We start from the raw sequence: 18,123 nt of genomic DNA, 5'->3' as shown, positions 1-18,123 counted from the left end.
AAAAAATACAACCTGTAATGCCAAAAAGAAGCTTCTAACTTTAAATGCAAGCCAAAGGGATCACTGAGGACCAGCAAGTTAACATCCTGAGGAAGAATGTTTGCTCAACAAATATTTACTGAGTATCTTCTGAGTGCCAGGAGTGTGAGGGTACCCTCCCCATAAGGAGCTCACAGACCAGCGGGAAGACAAACAAGGACAAATTTAGAGTCCAGTGAGGTCCAGTGTTATAGGTAACCTGCCTGACACATAGGATGAAGAACCCTCCCCCCACCGCCCAACAACCCAGCTCTTGAAAGAAATGGCGTTATTTTAAAACAAATGGCATTGGAATGATGATGGATAAAGGGCCAATCTTCTCTCTTCCAGAAATGCCAGGCGCAGCAGTGGACAGGGGGAGGGCCGCTAACATGACCTCTCATTCATAGAGACCCCCGGGAGGTTATGGGCACATCAGTAACCTTCACAGTCACTCCCCTGCAGTTAATCAGGCATATCTGAAAGCCTGCACATCTTGAAAAGCACATCATTAATAAATACCTAGAAATGAAACAGCTATGCTTGACCTTATGATGATGGAATTTTTAAATGTAACTTTACTTAAGGAAAACAGATACAGTTACACTTCATTTACTCAGCTCCCATAAATACTTGGAAACTATTTAAGAATTTGAAAGGTAACAAAATAAAAATAAATGTCAGAATCTGTTCCCTAAAGCAATATACAATAGGAAAGCTGACACTCAAAAATCTGAGAACTACCTTTATTTTAGAGATGATTCTAATAAGCAGACTAGAAAAGAAGAGAAGAATGGTTACAGATACAGCAGTTGTAAGGAACCATCACAACTGACAGGAGCGAGAATTCAAAGAGACAGAAAGAAACGGGGACATAAAATGCACAGTGTGAAGCCCTCTGCACAGAGTTGATTTTATAAAGTAGAACTTAAAACAGAAGCATGGTCTCTTTCTTGGCCTATTCCCTTTCCTATTTAACTTGTGAATTCCTTACAGGTAACTTTAAACAGTTCTACACAGGTTCATCCGTACTTATAATGACATTTTTTTTTTCTTCACAGGATACAATAATAGAGGACGGGGATGATGAAGAGGGGTTGAATTCAGAGGAACAGGGTATGTTTTCCATTTCAATTTTCATACTCTTTAAAGAAGTTGTTTGTGTTTTGTTTGTTAACATATACTTAAAGCCCTTTAATGTACCATTCTGGGAAGACAAGCATCTTGAAAAATATATGAAAAAAAAATGCTGTTACAATGGTTAAGTGTAATTAAAATGCTGCTCATGACCATGGTACAGGAGTTGTATATCTCAAGGTACATAACAGCTGATAGTGGCCTGCTCACTCCTGTGGAGAAGATCATGGTGAACACATTTCAAGTGTCTGCTTATAGGAGAAGCTTCAAGTGCTTGCACTGGTAGACTGTGCTGGCTCAGCCCACATTCAACAGGAGTTCAGATCTTTAAGGTTTGTACCCCTTCTTTTCTTCTGGCTATAGCCCACACGTTTCGGACAGGCAGTCAGGAGAATATTAATTTCCAGGCGTCCCTGTTTTGTTCCTGAGCCCCTTATACTGACGTCTGGCTTAGAAGCAAGGGACGCCTCTAAGAGAGTTGTTAGGCGCTGTCAGCAACTTTCCCCTCCAGTGTTACCTCCACTTTGTGGGGAACAATAATTGCCAACACTGTAGTTACATTAGCTCAGGCTCTTTCTTCAGAACAGGCAGATAAGGCCTCTAAAACAGAGATGAAAAACTGAGCCTAGGAGTCCTCCATACCACTAAATTGTGATGTTCGTGGGTAAAACTTGCAAGAGATGCATTTTAAACAGCTAGAAGCCAATGAGACTCACAGGTTATAGTAATGAGTTTCAGGTAACACCAATTTTGTAGGAAAAGTTAGTCTTGGGAGGACATTGATTGCTCTCTGCAGATGCTATCTCAGTTACCAGATTCAAAAGGTAACTCAGAGGGTTAAATTTTCACCAAGCTGAGATCACTGTCTTGTCAATGACTTACAGGTAGGCAACATCATACAATTAAAAAAAATTTACTCTATGTAACATGAATGAATAGATACACATACGACAGCTCTATGGTTATTTTACCTTATAACAAATTGCTTTCTTCTCTTTGAGTAATATCATTTATATGGCCCTAAACTACTGGATAAAGCCAACACTGTAAAATTCATAACTAAACAAAAATAAAGGATCACCACAGATAAAGAAAATGTAGTTTACATCCATTCAATAAAATATTATTTGGCAACAAAAAGAAAAGAAGTATTGATTCATGGTACCACATGGGTGGACCCTGAAAACATGATGCTAAATGAAGCCAGTCACAAAAGGCTACAGAGTGTATAATTCCAATTATACAAAATGCCCAGGATAGGCAAATCCACAGACAGTAGTACATGAGTGATTGCCAGGGGCTGGGGAGAATAGGGAATTGGGAGTGACTGCTAATGGGTGTGGGGTTCACTTAGGGTGGTGAAAATGTTCTAAAATTAGATAGCGGTAATGATTGCACAGTTTTGGGGAATGTTCTGAAAACCAACAAACTGTACATTTTCAAAGGGCAAATGTTATGATATATTAATATCTCAATAAAACTGTTATTTAACAAAAAAAGACTCAATAATTTATCCAAGTAGAGTAATTCTAAATATAAGAGGACTAAATTTTCAACTACATTCACTGGCAATTTGAATTTTATCAAAATGAGCTCATCTTACATCCTGGAATCTATCTGTGAAGACTATAAAATGTTTCTCTTTCAGTGGTCACTTTCAGAAACAAAAATCTTCTCTTACAAGATGAGTAACTCTGATTATAGGCAAATTCACACAGTGCTGCTCCTTGTTAATGAAATACATCCTCTATCAGTCTGATTTATTAAGTGAACAAGTAGTTTCAAGGAAATCCTGGGTCACTCAAATATTTGGCAGTCACCAAAGAATCTGCATGTAGCTACTTAATTCTCAATCAATTACAACATCAAAACCTAGATACATCTGTTGCTTTGCAATCAGTAGCAATTGTTAATCAAAGAAAACAGAAAATGTAAATATGAATACTGACCTTGTTTCTTTTAACCCTTCTTTCTGAATGACTTCCAATATCTGCTTTGCTGTCATTGGTGAGTTGGGGTGTTTCTCTAGTGCCTAAAAAACAAAGACAGACATAAGACTTCTAGATTACTGCATAGAAGCATACGAGATGAAAATGTGTGTGAATCATGCAAATTTTAAAGGGGAAGGGGCTATTATGCCAAAATTAGGATACATGATACATGTCAGGTGTGCAAGTGATAGGATATAATTTTTTCCTGGGCATTTATGGCAATTTCTGCAACATACAGGGGCCATTCTGCAAAAATGTCACAAAGGCATACACCACCAAAAAAAAGTAATGTGAAACCTAAAAACACCGAGTTAGTAAATGTATATAATTTCCTTTATTTAAAATTGCTAACATTTTATTGTTAAAGTCATGTTTTCAGGCTGTTAAAATGTTTCCTAAATTTCTAAAAGCTTGGAAACATGAGCCTGAATACCATCAACAGCAGAGAACAAAGCACTAGTCAGAAATAACCTCACTGGATTCACAGTCTGATCAACTTCTTCTGTATTAAAAAACAACAAAAAACCCTGTATTAAAAACCCTTCGTGGCCAAAATGGAGAAAAAGCATACAGAAACCCAAGAATCCCATTACAGTGTGTCTTCCAGTTCAGCTCAGTTTCCTTTCATTTGCCTTTTCCAATTCATTTCAAGTAAACCCCCTTCCTCTTCCGGTTCAGCCCATCTCAGCTTTATGAACTGAGTCCTATTTTCTTCCTCTCCCCATCTGTCCTACTTATTTTTGAGTGGAGGGGATTTTTTGAACCAAGTATGGGAAATGACACGGGACACAGTTAATTATTTCCACAGGCATTAGACCACCAGCCCTGGAAATCAAGGCTCTTTATTTACCCTGGGACTGAACTACACGCAGTGAAAGCAGTGAACAATGGTCCCCACACTACTCACGAACAAGGGCTGTGAGGACCACATCTGGGACAAGAAAACAAGTCTACACATATCTCCACAATGACTTCTTCCAAGGATAGATGACACCTATTGCGTTAGCCAAAACGTTTATCTGGATTTTTCTAGGACGGGGAAGCCTGGTGGGCTGCCGTCTATGGGGTCACACAGAGTCAGACACGACTGAAGTGACTTAGCAGCAGCAGCAGCAGAACATCTTATGGAAAAACCCAAATGAAGCTTTTGGCCAACCCAATACTTAAATTTTCTGTACAGGAGTTTGTGCACAAGTCATGGCCCCATGCAACTTAATGATTCTAGAGTCCTAATTTATGATTACTATGATTATCAGACCAGAATTATCATAAAAATTGAGAATTAATAGAGAACTTTTCAGGCAAATTTTAAATTGAAAAGGCTTCCAAATATATTCAAAAGAGCTCTGAGATCTCTTCTACGATCAATGGCTAAATTTCAACAAGGTCACTGGCAAGGCTTCTGCTCCTTGGGGCTCTGTTCCTTGTGGTTATCTAGTGAATTATACACAGCCTGCCCTTCCTCACCTCTAAGGCCACTTTTCTGTTCTCGCCTTTAGTTCCCAGAAAGTGTCCCCTGTTTTCCCAGTCTGGTCAGTCCCTTAGTTGCAGATGGCAATTCTTTAAAGAACATCGAAACATGCTACACTGGAAAGAGCGTAGCAACAAGTATGTCAACAGCAAAGAAGAAAACTGTCCTCAGAGAGGAGACCCCTGGGAGGGATGGACTGAAAACTATCAAAGGGAGTGGGGGAGAAACATAGGCACAGCTGTACAGGGAAGAGGACTAAAGTGTAGAAATACTGGCTTAAAAAAGGCAAGAAGGAAACTGCATGGAAGAGCTGAAAAGGGGGAAAGATCAGGTTACAAAGAAAGGCAGGAAAGATACAGACATGAAAACAAAAAAGCCGACAGAATTTTTGAAATAAAAAGAACCGTCAGTATTGTAGAACAGTTCATACTCATGAGTTACTGAAAGGCGATGCTGTGGTTACGTGGACTAAATGCAAGGTGGGCATCACCCCCAGGGGCAGGCAATGCTGGGAACAATGGTCTCTCATAGACGGTATGGGCAGAAGGTCAACAGACACACACATACATGAGTAAGCAAGCAAGGCAGAGGGACACTGGAGGGGAGAGACACAGGATGGCAGAAAAGAGAGTGGGCAGAGGAGAAAGGGGAGAAAGCAGGCATATTGAGCTGAACTGGGAATGTCCAAAAGGCAAACTGGTTAAATCTAGAAAGGGTGGAAGAGGAAACTCCAGTGTACTGGGTAAGGTTTTCATGGAAAGTTGGGTGCACTCGAAAGTGGGGTTACTCACTGTGGAGGACGCCCTGTTTCTCTTCCTGAGTACAGGCCCCTCAGCACACCTTGGCAGCTCCTCCCAGCAATTGAGAGAATTTGGATAGCCCTGTCCCCTTCTCTATGACATCACAGCCTACTCTACAAAGGAAGTAAAAGTGCGAAGAATTACATCGCGAAGTGGATGAGAGGCAGGAAGGAAATGCTGAAGCCACACAGAACACCAGAAGCCACCCTCAGCTCCTGCAAGACAGAGAAAGGGGACGGAGCAGGAGAGGGTCCCGGGTGTGAACAGGCTTCACTGAACTAGCTGTGGGAGCATTCAGAGAACAAGATAGAGATAAATTACTTTCACGGAACAATAACATGGATAGCACTGAAATAACATGACGCATGGCAGGGACGTGAATCAGACCAGCAGGCAGCCATACTCAAACACAACAGAGGGAAGAAGCCACAGTCAGAGGGAAACTACAGCCCCCAACGTTAGACTGAGGAAGCAGCCACACATGCCAGGAGTCAATGTCTTGGCTGTGCAGTGTTTCCTAAGTCCTGAAAAATCACACTTCCTGGATTACCTTTCTTCACCTATTCAAATACAACTAGCATTTGAAAATGTCTTCCTGGTTATGTAACACTTAATCTGAATTTAACATATTCTTCCAATTGTTTTCCACCTTGTACCTACCTCTTAGAAACAGGGGTCAAGGATGCAATAGAGCAGTGAAGAGAGTGGGATTATATACAATTTTTAAGATTATGTATCATAGTAAGATTAGTAAGAGAGCCAATAAATATTTCAGATAATCAAAACAGGTTCAAACTGTCTTGGGCAATAACAATACAATTAAGACAAAATATAGAGATTCCAATTTTAGAGTTCACCATGGACAATGATAATTTAAAAAGTCTTGTTTTCTGATTGAAAAAAACTGGAAAAATGCGAATTCATACCTGTATTATAGAAAACAAAATGCGCTAGTAAGTTTACGACCAAAAATAATTTCCCAAAGAATACACTGAATGTAATGTTCTTAGAATATTATTGAGTCAAAGGATATGAGCTCTGTCATGTCTCTTGATACACTGCCAAACTGTTTGAAAAATATTTTAACAATTTATACTCTCACCAAGCAGAACTGAACCTGCCTCTCTCCACAACTTTGCCGGGATTAAATATTATCTTTTTCACAATATTTGCCAACTTGGTAGGTCAAATAAGTTGTAATTCATTGTTACTCTAATTATACTTTTGTAAATACTAATGAGAACAAAATTTTTCAAATGAATACCATATGGGATATCTCTTACTAATGTGTAAAAAGCTATTTATATATTAAAATAATATTCATTATTGGGCATGTTAATAACAGATTTGTATTCCTTATGTTACTTATTTTTGGATATTTATGAAGACACATAAAGTATTCTATTTTCACATAACTACTTACGTGACTTTTCCATTGTGGCTTTACCTGCTCTTATGTTTAGACATTCCTTTTATCCAGAGAGTTGGTAATTATCTACAAATATTTCTTGTATTTTATGCTTTCATTTTTAATCCCTCAGTCAATCCAGAATGCATCTGTTTGCAGCCTTGTGAATAATTAACTTAAGCCCCCACATACTGTTAATATAGGTCAAGATTCCCCAACACGATTTGTTTCATAAGCCAGTTCATGGTTTATGGTTAGTGAGGCATCTCCTGTCATATATTACAATTAGGGCGATGAAAATGCTTCTGGATGTGAAAACAACGTAAAAATGTGGAAACCCAATATAAAAGGCACAGATGGTCAAGAATCTGCCTGCAATGCAGGAGATTTGGGTTTGATCCCTAGATAGGGAGGATTCCCCTAGAGAAGGAAATGGCTACCCATCCCAGTATTCCTGCCTGAAGAATCCCATGGACAGAGGATCCTGGTAAACTACAGTTCATGGGCCGCATAGAGTCAGACAGGACTGAAGGGACTTTGCATGCCAAGCAGAGCTGTTGCTGAAGTAGTAATGAGAGTGCTCAGAACCCCCAGCACTTACTCCCTCTAATGGCCAAAGGCGCTTCTGGGAACTTTTCCGGTCTCTGAAATGAACTGCAAACCACTGTCCCTGGGGCTCACCCAGAGGTCCTGCTATGTTCCCCTGTGAAGTGAAGTGAAAGTTGCTCAGTCGTGTCTGACTCTGTGACCCCAAGGACTGTACAGTCCACAGAATTTCTCTCCAGGCCAGACCGAAGGGAATCCAGGTCAAACCCAGTTCTCCCGGATTGCAGGCGGATTCTTTATCAGCTGAGCCACAAGGGAAGCCCAAGAAGACTGGATTGGGTAGCCTATCCCTTCTCCAGGGGACCTTTCCGACCCAGGAATCGAACCGGGTCTGCTGTACTGCAGGCAGATTCTTTACCAACTGAGCTATCAGGGAAGCCCCTATGTTGCCCTGACTTTCAGTCAATTCCTGTGCCAGCACCCTCCTGTTTAAATTGCTGTGACATTACAGTACACTTCACTCTCTGGATAGGACATGGCTTTCATTATTCTTAAATTTTTCATTGCTCACTTCTTTATACTTCTAAATGAAACTCAGATTGGAATTAAATGAGACATTCTAATTAAACTTTCAGGAAATGTACACACATTGTTCCATGTTTGAGTTTTATTTTATAAACTGTAATAGGCTTTTTATTAAGTGCTTTATATTTTGGGCTGCAACTCTGAATATACTTTTTCATAAAATATTCTCACATTTTATTGCTACACACAAAAGCCACTGAGCTGTAATAATTATTATCTATATGAACAGCTAATTGAATTCTTAATAGTTCTAATAGCATAGAAGTATAAAATCACATTTTCTACAAAAACTATGAATTGTGTCTCCTTTCCAATAGTTCTATGTTTTCTTTTTCCTACATTATTTACTTTGGCTGAAAAATGATCTTTTCTAGTCCTTTCAAAAAATTTCTTGCTGAAAATGGAGCTGTTTTATAATTTATTTCCTCAAAAACAAGCCCCTAAAACTGCCATTTCCCGAAGAAAATCTGTAGCTAGAGTTATTAGCCGAGAGAAGGCTGCCAAGAGAAGGCTGTAATTAGAAACCTTTGGCCAGATATCACTGTCTCTTCTATACAAATCAGAGTCTGTCACAGTGTTCAATCTTTACATAAGATGCCCTTTCTTTCTTTCTTTGTAAAACAAATTGCTCTCCTGTGTTAGAGCTACATTTGTGATTCCACTTGACTTTGTCTCCCTAAGAGTTGGATCTTACGCCTCTCATACTTCCTTCTCATGTACTAAAGTCCTTTCAATTTTCAACTATCTTCTGTCTCCTGCATTGCTACTCCCAACAGGTTGCAGGCTCAGCACTGCTCAAACCAAAGTGGAATTTCCATGGCTAAGGACACAAAGCACACATACTATCAATGGCCTCCCTAACAATGGATTCCCTTGCATTTTCCAGAGGGCATGAACAGATGTGCAGAACTGGTAAACAACCCACTAGATGTCACCTTCCTTACTGATGTGGCTATTTATATCAGCCTGTAGGCATGCATGCTAAGTCATTTCACTTGTGGTTGACTGTTTGCGATCCCATGGACAGTAGCCCACCACTCTAACATTCTTGCCTACTGGAGTAGGTTGCCATAGCCTCCTCCAGAGAATCTTCCTGACCCAGGGATCAAACCCACGTCTCTTATATCCCCTGCATTGGCAGACGGGTTCTTTACCACTAGTGCCACCTGGGAAGCCCAACTACATCAGAGCCTATCTCAAAGACATGTACATTTATGCAACTTTGAGACACAACAGACAAGAGTCTATCTCAGACTGCTCTTCCCCAGATTTCTACATGCCTCATATGAAGAGAAAAAAAAATCTGCAAAAAAAGATAGCAATATAGAAAGAAAAGGAAAGGGATGTTTGCTGAATCACTGAGGACACAGGCCATGCTAAGAATGATTTCTGTTTTAGGTTCATTTTTTCAGTACTTTTCTGGTCCGGGAATACCATATGTCAAACATTTTACAGCTTACCCAGAAAAGTCATTTCCAGTACCCTACGATAAACTGACTCATTCGAAAAGACCCTAATGCTGGCAAACACTGAAGGCAAGAGGAGAAGGGGATGACAGAGAATGAGATGGCTGGATGGCATCACCGACTCAATGGACATGAGTTTGAGCAAGCTTCAGGAGTTGGTGATGGACAGGGAAGCCTGGCATGCTGCAGTCCATGCGGTCGCAAGGAGTCGGACATGACTGAGCAACTGAACTGAACTGAAGATAAACATAATAGACCAATGTTCATCTAAAGGTAAAAGTCTTGGTCCTTCAGGCCCTGAAAAAAAATTTCTGAGCTTATTTATTTAACTGCACAATAAAATGACTTCTACAATTTATTAGTACAGTCACATTGATGATATAGGTTTAAATCTTTCTCAAACATTAAAGTATCTTCCCTTAAATCATATTGACAGTTCATTAAAATTTTTAGCTATTTAAGGTCTCATGTATTCAGTAAATGATTCAGAAGTTATAACAATAAACCATTATATAGTTCTCTACAATCAAAGAATGTTTACTTACAACATATATTATTTCATTTGCTTATATATGATATATAATTTGACCCTGACACCTCAGTGAAATGCATAGGAGAGACAGGATTAACTTCCTCTGAAATGCACTAAGGTGAGGTAATTGGTCCAAGGTCATAAAGCTACTTTGTAGAAGGACAGGACTTGCACACATGATAATACTGATGATGACAATGTTTAAATACAATAAAAGCAGCTAATATATATTAGATACCCTGTCCCTGCTAAGTCTCCAGAGGTTTTACTTGTATTACAATAGACTCCTGGATTCATAGATATCAGTTCAGTCACTCAGTCGTGTCCTACACTTTGTGACCCCACGGACTGCAGCAGGCCAGGCTTCCCTGTCCATCACCAATTCCCGGGGCTTACTCAAGGTCACGTCCATCAAGTCGGTGATGCCACCCAACCACCTCATCCTCTGTCTTCCCCTTCTCCTCCTGCCTTCATATATTTAACATTCCCTATTTCCACTCTTCTTGAGAAATCTCAAAGGTCCATGTCATTTTGACGAGACATGAATTTCAATGGCTGGTAGTATTTAGGTGAGAAAATGAATCACATAAAAAGTGATAGCACCTTGCTCAGTGCCCTTCTAACATATGTGGTTACTAGATAAGGGTATAAAAATGATACTCTGTTGTTGTTCAGCTGCTAAGTCATGTCTGACTCTTTGCAACCCCATGGACAGTAGCCCACCGGCTTCTCTGTGCATGGGATTTCCCAGGCAAGAATACTGGAGAGGGCTGCTGTTTCCTTCTCCAGGAGGTCTTCCTGACCCAGGGATCGAACCTGTGTCTCTTGCATCTCCTGCACTGGCAGACGGGTTCTTTACCACTGAGCCACCAGGGAAGCCCCAAAGATGACCCCCACAATTTTTCTACTCTACTGCCCTGCATTTTATGCGGAAATCACATGCTGTAGTAGTATCCATGAATATGTGACTTAAAAGATGCAAAATTTTGTTATAAAAGCTTTGAGAGTCAGGCCAACTTCACCTACAAGAAAAGGTGTCCAAGAAGATAAAGAGTCTCTGAGACCTGGCAGTAGGAAGTCAATGGGTCTAGCCAAGAGAAGTCTGCTCCTTCTACTAAGTTAAATTGCTTCTCGTCTTGAGCACAAGGCTCTCATAGAAACCGTGGGCCTGGAGTCAAGACATTATACGCACCATCCAGCTCATCATGCCCCTGTCGGCAATCTCCCACTTCAGAACAAATCAGATATTTCCTTGAACTCTCAGATAACGGTTTAACCTGTACTTTCCCATGGCAGCGCCTGTCACAGCTGTCTTTAATTAGCATTATCTGTTTAATGATATTCTTCCAGGGACACTGCAAGGCTTGTGCGATCAAAGACCTTGATCCTCATTCACGTCTGTAGCATCAGATTAGAGCATCATTAAGCAGGCTTCGATGGAGACCAAGTTAGTTTTGAGTTGCTGCACATTAGGAATTTTGATAGCATAACAAGGAAGTCAGATAAACCAGGAACTGCTACTCACTAGCTGTCTGATCTTATTTAACCTCCTTGAACTCAGTTTCTTCATTTTCTTTTTTAGAAAAATATTGTGAGAACTAAATGGGAGCTTGAGTGTAAAGCACTGATTATTTCCGGATGCCAAATGACTGCCTACTACAGCATGTGTTAGTAAACATTAGCTAAATACTATTGGCTGGGAAAATTGCCTCCTTTGAGCACAGCTTAGAAACATGAATCTTTTCAACACAAAGAAGGGAGCTACAGAAAAAAAAAAATAATAATAATAATGGACATTAGGTGGAGTCTTTCTTTGCAATTTCCTGCCTAAACTGCACTAGGGTTTCTACAAATCAGGTTAGACACATATCGCCAACCCCATCCCTGATCATGGTCAAGTTTATTCCCTGTGGATTCAGATGTAAACCTGCACCACCCAGTATCTGCTTTCACCAACCCAAAGTCTTCCTCCCGGTGTTTAACAAGAGGGATTATCCACTAGGGCACTCTTTTAGACACTGCTCTGTTATCTAGGAAGAAAAGCACCCTGTGGGGACGAATTATCCAGTTGTGTTCATGTTACAAATCAAGCAAAGATAGAGAATACCAGAAGCGGCAACTTACTTCCAACAACATATACTTAAAGATAAACTTTCTAGCAATTATGATCTATAGTATTATAGAATGTCCATCAGAAGGAAATTCTGTCTTACAGTAAAATTATTTTGGTGGCTCAGCTTCATAAAACCTGAGCAGGGCTCAGAGTACAGAGATGGTTTTCTGAAGCCTGGAACAGTTCAGACAGTGACCACTACCTAAATCTGCAGGTAAATCTCTATGCAACTGAGAGATGACTTCTAATTTCCTGTGGGATTTTGGCAAGCTTGTTCTACCTCAGTAATTTTCTAAGCTCGACAAACAGTTGACATTTCTTTTACACACAGAAAGAAAACACAAGTGAGAGACCTGGAATTTCCACAATGTTCCAAAAAATGTAAAAGAAAAATATTAATCATTATTTAATTGAAGATACATATGAAACCTGTCTTAAAAAGTCAGACATCTCTTTAATGAAGAAGAAATATTCTTGTACCACAGAAATTTGCAGATGGCCTATTCAGAACCTACTGATTATTAAAATGTTTCTTCTGTGTATCAAGCAAAAATTCTGCTTTCCTATTACTTCTGCTATGTAGTCCTGGTTTTTGCCTCTGAATGTGACAAATATTTAATATTCAATTACAACTACCTGGCTACCACAGAAGCCTAAAGTAAGGTAATTGTGTTATGGGTAATTAAAATGGGATCCAATAATTTATTCACATGATATAATGCTACCTGTTTGAAAACACTATTAGGGGCCCAGCCTCCCTTTGGTTGTTTAGTCGCTAAGTTGTGTCCAGTTCTTCTGCAATCCCATGGACTGTAGCCTACCAGGCCCTTCTCTCCATGGAATTTCCCAGGCAAGAATACTGGAGTGGGTTCCCATTTCCTTCTCCAGGGGATCTTCCTGATCCAGAGATTGAACCCAGGTCTCCTGCATTGGCAAGTGCATGCTTTACCACTGAGTCACCAGGAAAGTCCCAGCCTTTTATTTCCAGGCTAATGGATCCTTGGTTTCTTCCATCCATCCTCACATAAAATAGCTTGCAGACTACCTCTCAAATCATCCTTCCTTGAATATTCTTGAATTTCCTAATGTCATCTGTAATTCACATCTTTAAGAACTATCCTAATTAAAGTAAATTAGTTAAATACCATTGATAAATATTCCAAATGTAGTTTGATTGAAACATAATCTGTATCGTAAACCTATTACTTCCATTTCTCTAGCTCATATAATTACATTAATACAATCTAACAGAACACTTGCTCTTTTTCAGCAGTCCTCACACTGTCAATCAACTAAAACTTCCAGATCGTTCAACATTTGCTTCTGAAACCACATGCGTAATTCTGTGGTATATTTTCCAAACTCACCAGACAGAAATGTATCTTTACGCACTAGTGTTTGTTTCAATCCATTTTTGCAGGCTCTGAAATCCTATTATCCTCTAATATCTGATTATTTAAGGTAACAGATAAATTTTGCTTTATCCACAAATTGGAGAAATATTTATCTGAGTTAGATTTCATCTTTTTAGGAGCAGGTTGTTCGTCCAAGCTTCCAAACTTCTTTTGGAATCATTATTCCCTTGTCCAACTGTTCAGTTTCCCATTTTATTTTGTGATATCCACACATGTGACAAGCATGATTTGATGGATTCCTCCAAGTTATTCCTGACAGGAGACTAATGCAAGGAAAAACAAAGCCACAAACCACGTGGCTGCCACTGGGATCTCCTTTCAAAATGATACTGATGAGCCAATCAGTATAATTTGCCTATAGAAGCTCAATCTGCTAAAAATTCATTTAATTAAACTATTGCCCAGTTCATATTTGCCCATCAGTTTTAAGAGTCCCACAAGAGAATACGTCAAATGACTGGCTGAAATTTAGCTCCACCAGGCGCATCCTCCTGCTGTATGTCTAATAATCCTATCAAAAATAAATTAATTTAGTTTGACATGAATTAACTTAGAGAATCCTTAATGCCTTCCAGGGATCACTACTTCCATTTCTCTTTAATAATGCTCTGTAGAATTTTACTGAGAGTTGAGATAAAGCTCTACAGTTTGTAATTTCAAGAAGTTTTTCTTTTTCTTCTTTTATAATAATAACAATAGAAAATACCCAATAGCTACCCTGCATCAAATTCTGTTCTAACATAAATACAAGCTTACTTGATCCTCACAACCGCCACTTTATCATCATGGGAAGCAGTAACACCCTCATTTTATGAGAGGTGAGGCAACTAAAATGCAGGCATGTTCACTTGACTCTCCCAAAGTCACACGGTCACAAAGTGCTTCAGCTCTTGGAAAATTACCCCCCTGTTCTCTGTGGTTTTCCCCGTGGTTATGAGCAGCACCCCTGATCATATCTGTAGATTCTTCTCAGTGTCTTATTTGTCAAGCCCATATTTTATCATTTCCTATCTCATCTAAAACATAGGCTATAACCTCTCTATTACTTTATTATACGTTCTTTTTTAGAAATAGACACTAATTTAAAGAAGAAAATATAGGGAATATTTGAAAACTAGGAAATCATGCCCTGTGATCAAGCTGCTGTGATTCTGACCTAGAATATGGTACTAATTCTAAGGCAGCTAAAATGTAGAGACAAACAACCAGTTAAGTCCTATTAGCTTCATGAAAGAAACATTGGTTTGTCAGAGAAGATAAAGTTTCCTATCCCTAAACTAAGAGGATCATGTCAAGTGAAATTCATACAGAGGCACTGGGTGGTAATAGGCAGGATCCTCAATGAGAGTTTCACAATAGCAAGCACAGAATATATGTAAGTTCATATTGCTGAATCCCTCACAAAATCTAAGCATAACATAAAAATATAATGCGTGTGTGTGCTTAGTCGCTCAGTTGTGTTTGACTTTTTGTGACCCCATGGAATGCAGCCCACTAGGCTCCTCTGTCCATGGAAGTCTCCTGGCAAAAATACTGCAGTGGTAGCCATGCCCTTCTCCAGGGGATCTTCCAGACCCAGGGATTGAACCCAAGTCTCCTGCACTGTAGGCAGATTTTTTATTGTCCGAGCCACTGCTGCTGCTGCTGCTAAGTCGCTTCAGTCGTGTCCGACTCTGTGCGACCCCACAGACGGCAGCCCACCAGGCTCCCCCGTCCCTGGGATTCTCCAGGCAAGAACACCGGAGTGGGTTGCCATTTCCTTCTCCAGTGCATGAAAGTGAAAAGTGAAAGTGAAGACACTTAGTCGTGTCCAACTCTTCGCAACCCCATGGACTGCAGCCCACTAGGGAAGCTCAAAAATATAATACTTGAGACTAATTAGGTAGACAGTATTCCCAAGATCTAATATGATTAAGTTAAAGAGTATATATCCTAGTGACAACTTGGAGTTTATTTATACTTTACTACTAAAGGTAGATTGACTTTCCAGGTGGCGCTAATCGTATGGAGCCTGCCTACCAATGCAGGAGACATAAGTGACATGGGTTCAATCCCTGGCTTGGGAAGATCCCCTGGAGAAGGGCATGGCAACCCATTCCAGTATTCTTGCCTGGAGAATCCCATGGACAGAGGAGCCTGGAGGGCAATAGTCTATGGGGTTGGAAAGAGTCGTACACGACTGAAGTGACTTAGCATGCACGCACTGCAGATAGATATGACAACTCTGAAAAGCAGACGTGCAGCAGCAGAATAAGATAGTATGAAAATTAAGAAGTTTAATTTGTATTTTTGTCCACACGTAGGAGAATAAACACCAGTCCATATGGAGGTCTCTGGTCAAGGTCAGTGTTCTCTTCAGCACAACATTATGAAGGAGCAATCAGCTCAGACCCAAAGTTTCCTTATCTTGGGAATCCTTACATGGTGCTCATGTTAACAGTAGCAGACAGTACTTACATAATACTGGGAAGAATTTTTAATAAAAATACATGAGACACTTTTATAAGAACTTGACTTACATTAAAATATTTAGTTTTCACAGTCACCAATCAAGGTAGGTATTATTTTTCCATCCATGAGTAAACTGAGATACAGATAAATTAAATCGCTTATTCCAGGCTAGTCCCAAACCAGAAGCAGAGGGGAGATTCAAGCTCATGCTCCTGAACTCCAAGTGTTTCACCACCACAATATGATACCTTGTAGCAAAAGTCCAAACTTAGTTGGAGGGTAACTGAACAGTACTATGAAAATGTAACAAGGTAAGTGGTCCCGTTTTTCAAATCTAGTCTACCATTCTGGACTTCCCTGATAGCTCAACTGGTAAAGAATCCACCTGCAATGCAGGAGACCCCAGTTCGATTCCTGGGTTGGGAAGATCCACTGGAGAAGGGATAGGCTACCCACTCCAGTATTCTTGGCTTCCCTTGTGGCTCAGCTGGTAAAGAATCTACCCATAATGCGGGAGACCTGGGTTTGATCCCTGGCTTGGGAAGATCCCCTGGAGAAGGGAAAGGCTAACCAAGAGTCGGACACGACTGAACGACTTTCACTTTCAGTCTATCATTAGGTATTTATCATACAGAAATCCTCAGCTCATCCTGCATATGCAATAAAACATCATTCTAAAATTGTTCTTAAAAAAAAATACAGTCTAAGAGAGGGAAGGTTAAATAATGAAGGCACATACATCCCACAAAATAATACATGGACATTAGAAGGAAAACATGTACTGATATGGAAGGATATCCACTAGAAAGTGATGAGTAAAAAATATAAGCAAGCTGAAAAATAATACATACAGAAGAGGCATATATACAAGTACATGTGGTGTACATACAGATACACCCACAACCCCCCCAACACACACATTCACATGAGATAAAAATATTCAAACATCTAACAATTGTTACCCTGGAAAGTGGCAAAAAAGCAAAAGCTGAAGGAGGAAATTTCATATTCTTAAGATATTTTTATATTTAGAAGCACAAATTACTGTCATAATCTTTACATTGTATATTAAGATAATCTTTATATCATAAAACATATATTGGAAAAATATATAATATAAATTATATAATATTTAATTTAAAATCAATTTCAAAACAAAAATGAATATTCAAACAACAGCAGACACATTTATATACCCTCTACTGTAAAGCACAGTAGAGAAAATAAAATGCAGGTATATTGAATTTTTTCCAAAGCAAACATTATTCATCATTCAATCTGAGTCAGAATTCTTCAGTGTTATCCTTATAGACTAGCTTGAAATGACACAGCATCCAGATGCAGCTGCCAGAAGGAATTAGCTGCAGAATATATCTTGAGATAATTGTAGAAAATGACTTTGTTATATGGGATTATTTGATTCTGACCTCTTAAATGTTGAAGAATGACAAAAACAATGATGCTTGCTTTGTCACAGTTAATAGTAACTCTTCTCCTGACTGGAGCTAAACACCACCATCATCTCCTCAATGATTCATTGATTTAACAAATATTTACCAAACACACACACATACACCAAAATGAAGTACAATAAAACATGCCATCATCATCTCTAGAGACACTTATCCTTTGGTTTACTGTTGCTGAGGAGGAGAGGGTGGGAAGCATCAAATTTATTTAGAAATGACTTACAAAGGAGAGTAACCCATGTCTTTTTAATCTTCATTCAAAATGCTAGTTTAGTCTTCATAGAATTGACCCTTCCCTATCCTATTCCAGTGATGATATTATAAGTCAGAGTCCACGGAAGTAATTACCGTCATCATGGTATTTTGTTTCTTTTTAGGTCATTGCTTTATATCCAATTACCTGGCACATGGAAAAACTAATACCTAATGAATGAAAACAAGATAAATAAATGGTAAGGAAAAAGTGATGTATTAGACCTCCTGTTTTGTGAACATATTACTCTCTTCTTTTGAAAAATACTCTTCTCTACCTTGATTTTAATGGGGATCATTCTATTTCTGCAGATACTGAAGTTTTGTTGTTTAGTCTCTGTGTTATATCTGACTCTCTGTGACCTCCTGGACTATAGCCCATCAGGCTCCTCTGTCCATGGGTTTTTCTGGGCAAGAATACTGGAGTGGGGTTGCCATTTCCTCCTCTAGGGGATTTCCTGACCCAGGG

The 18,123-nt window shown here is 39.4% G+C and overlaps 1 protein-coding gene across 1 annotated transcript in view; it reads right to left on the bottom strand.

Moving 5' to 3' along the window:
* The window catches only part of ASXL3 (ASXL transcriptional regulator 3), a 197,340-nt gene that overhangs the window by 160,859 nt on the left and 18,358 nt on the right, over nt 1–18,123 (bottom strand). Inside the window, exon 2 of the mRNA XM_040264812.1 lies at nt 3,105–3,187. Coding sequence (XP_040120746.1) covers nt 3,105–3,187 — 83 coding nt within the window. The remainder of the gene's footprint in view (nt 1–3,104; nt 3,188–18,123) is intronic.

The sequence above is a fragment of the Oryx dammah genome, unplaced genomic scaffold (assembly GCF_014754425.2).
Source record: "Oryx dammah isolate SB20612 unplaced genomic scaffold, SCBI_Odam_1.1 HiC_scaffold_22, whole genome shotgun sequence".
Lineage (NCBI taxonomy): Eukaryota > Metazoa > Chordata > Mammalia > Artiodactyla > Bovidae > Oryx > Oryx dammah.
The sequence above is the reverse complement of the archived record's forward strand: the minus strand, read 5'-3'. Positions and strand labels throughout refer to the sequence as shown.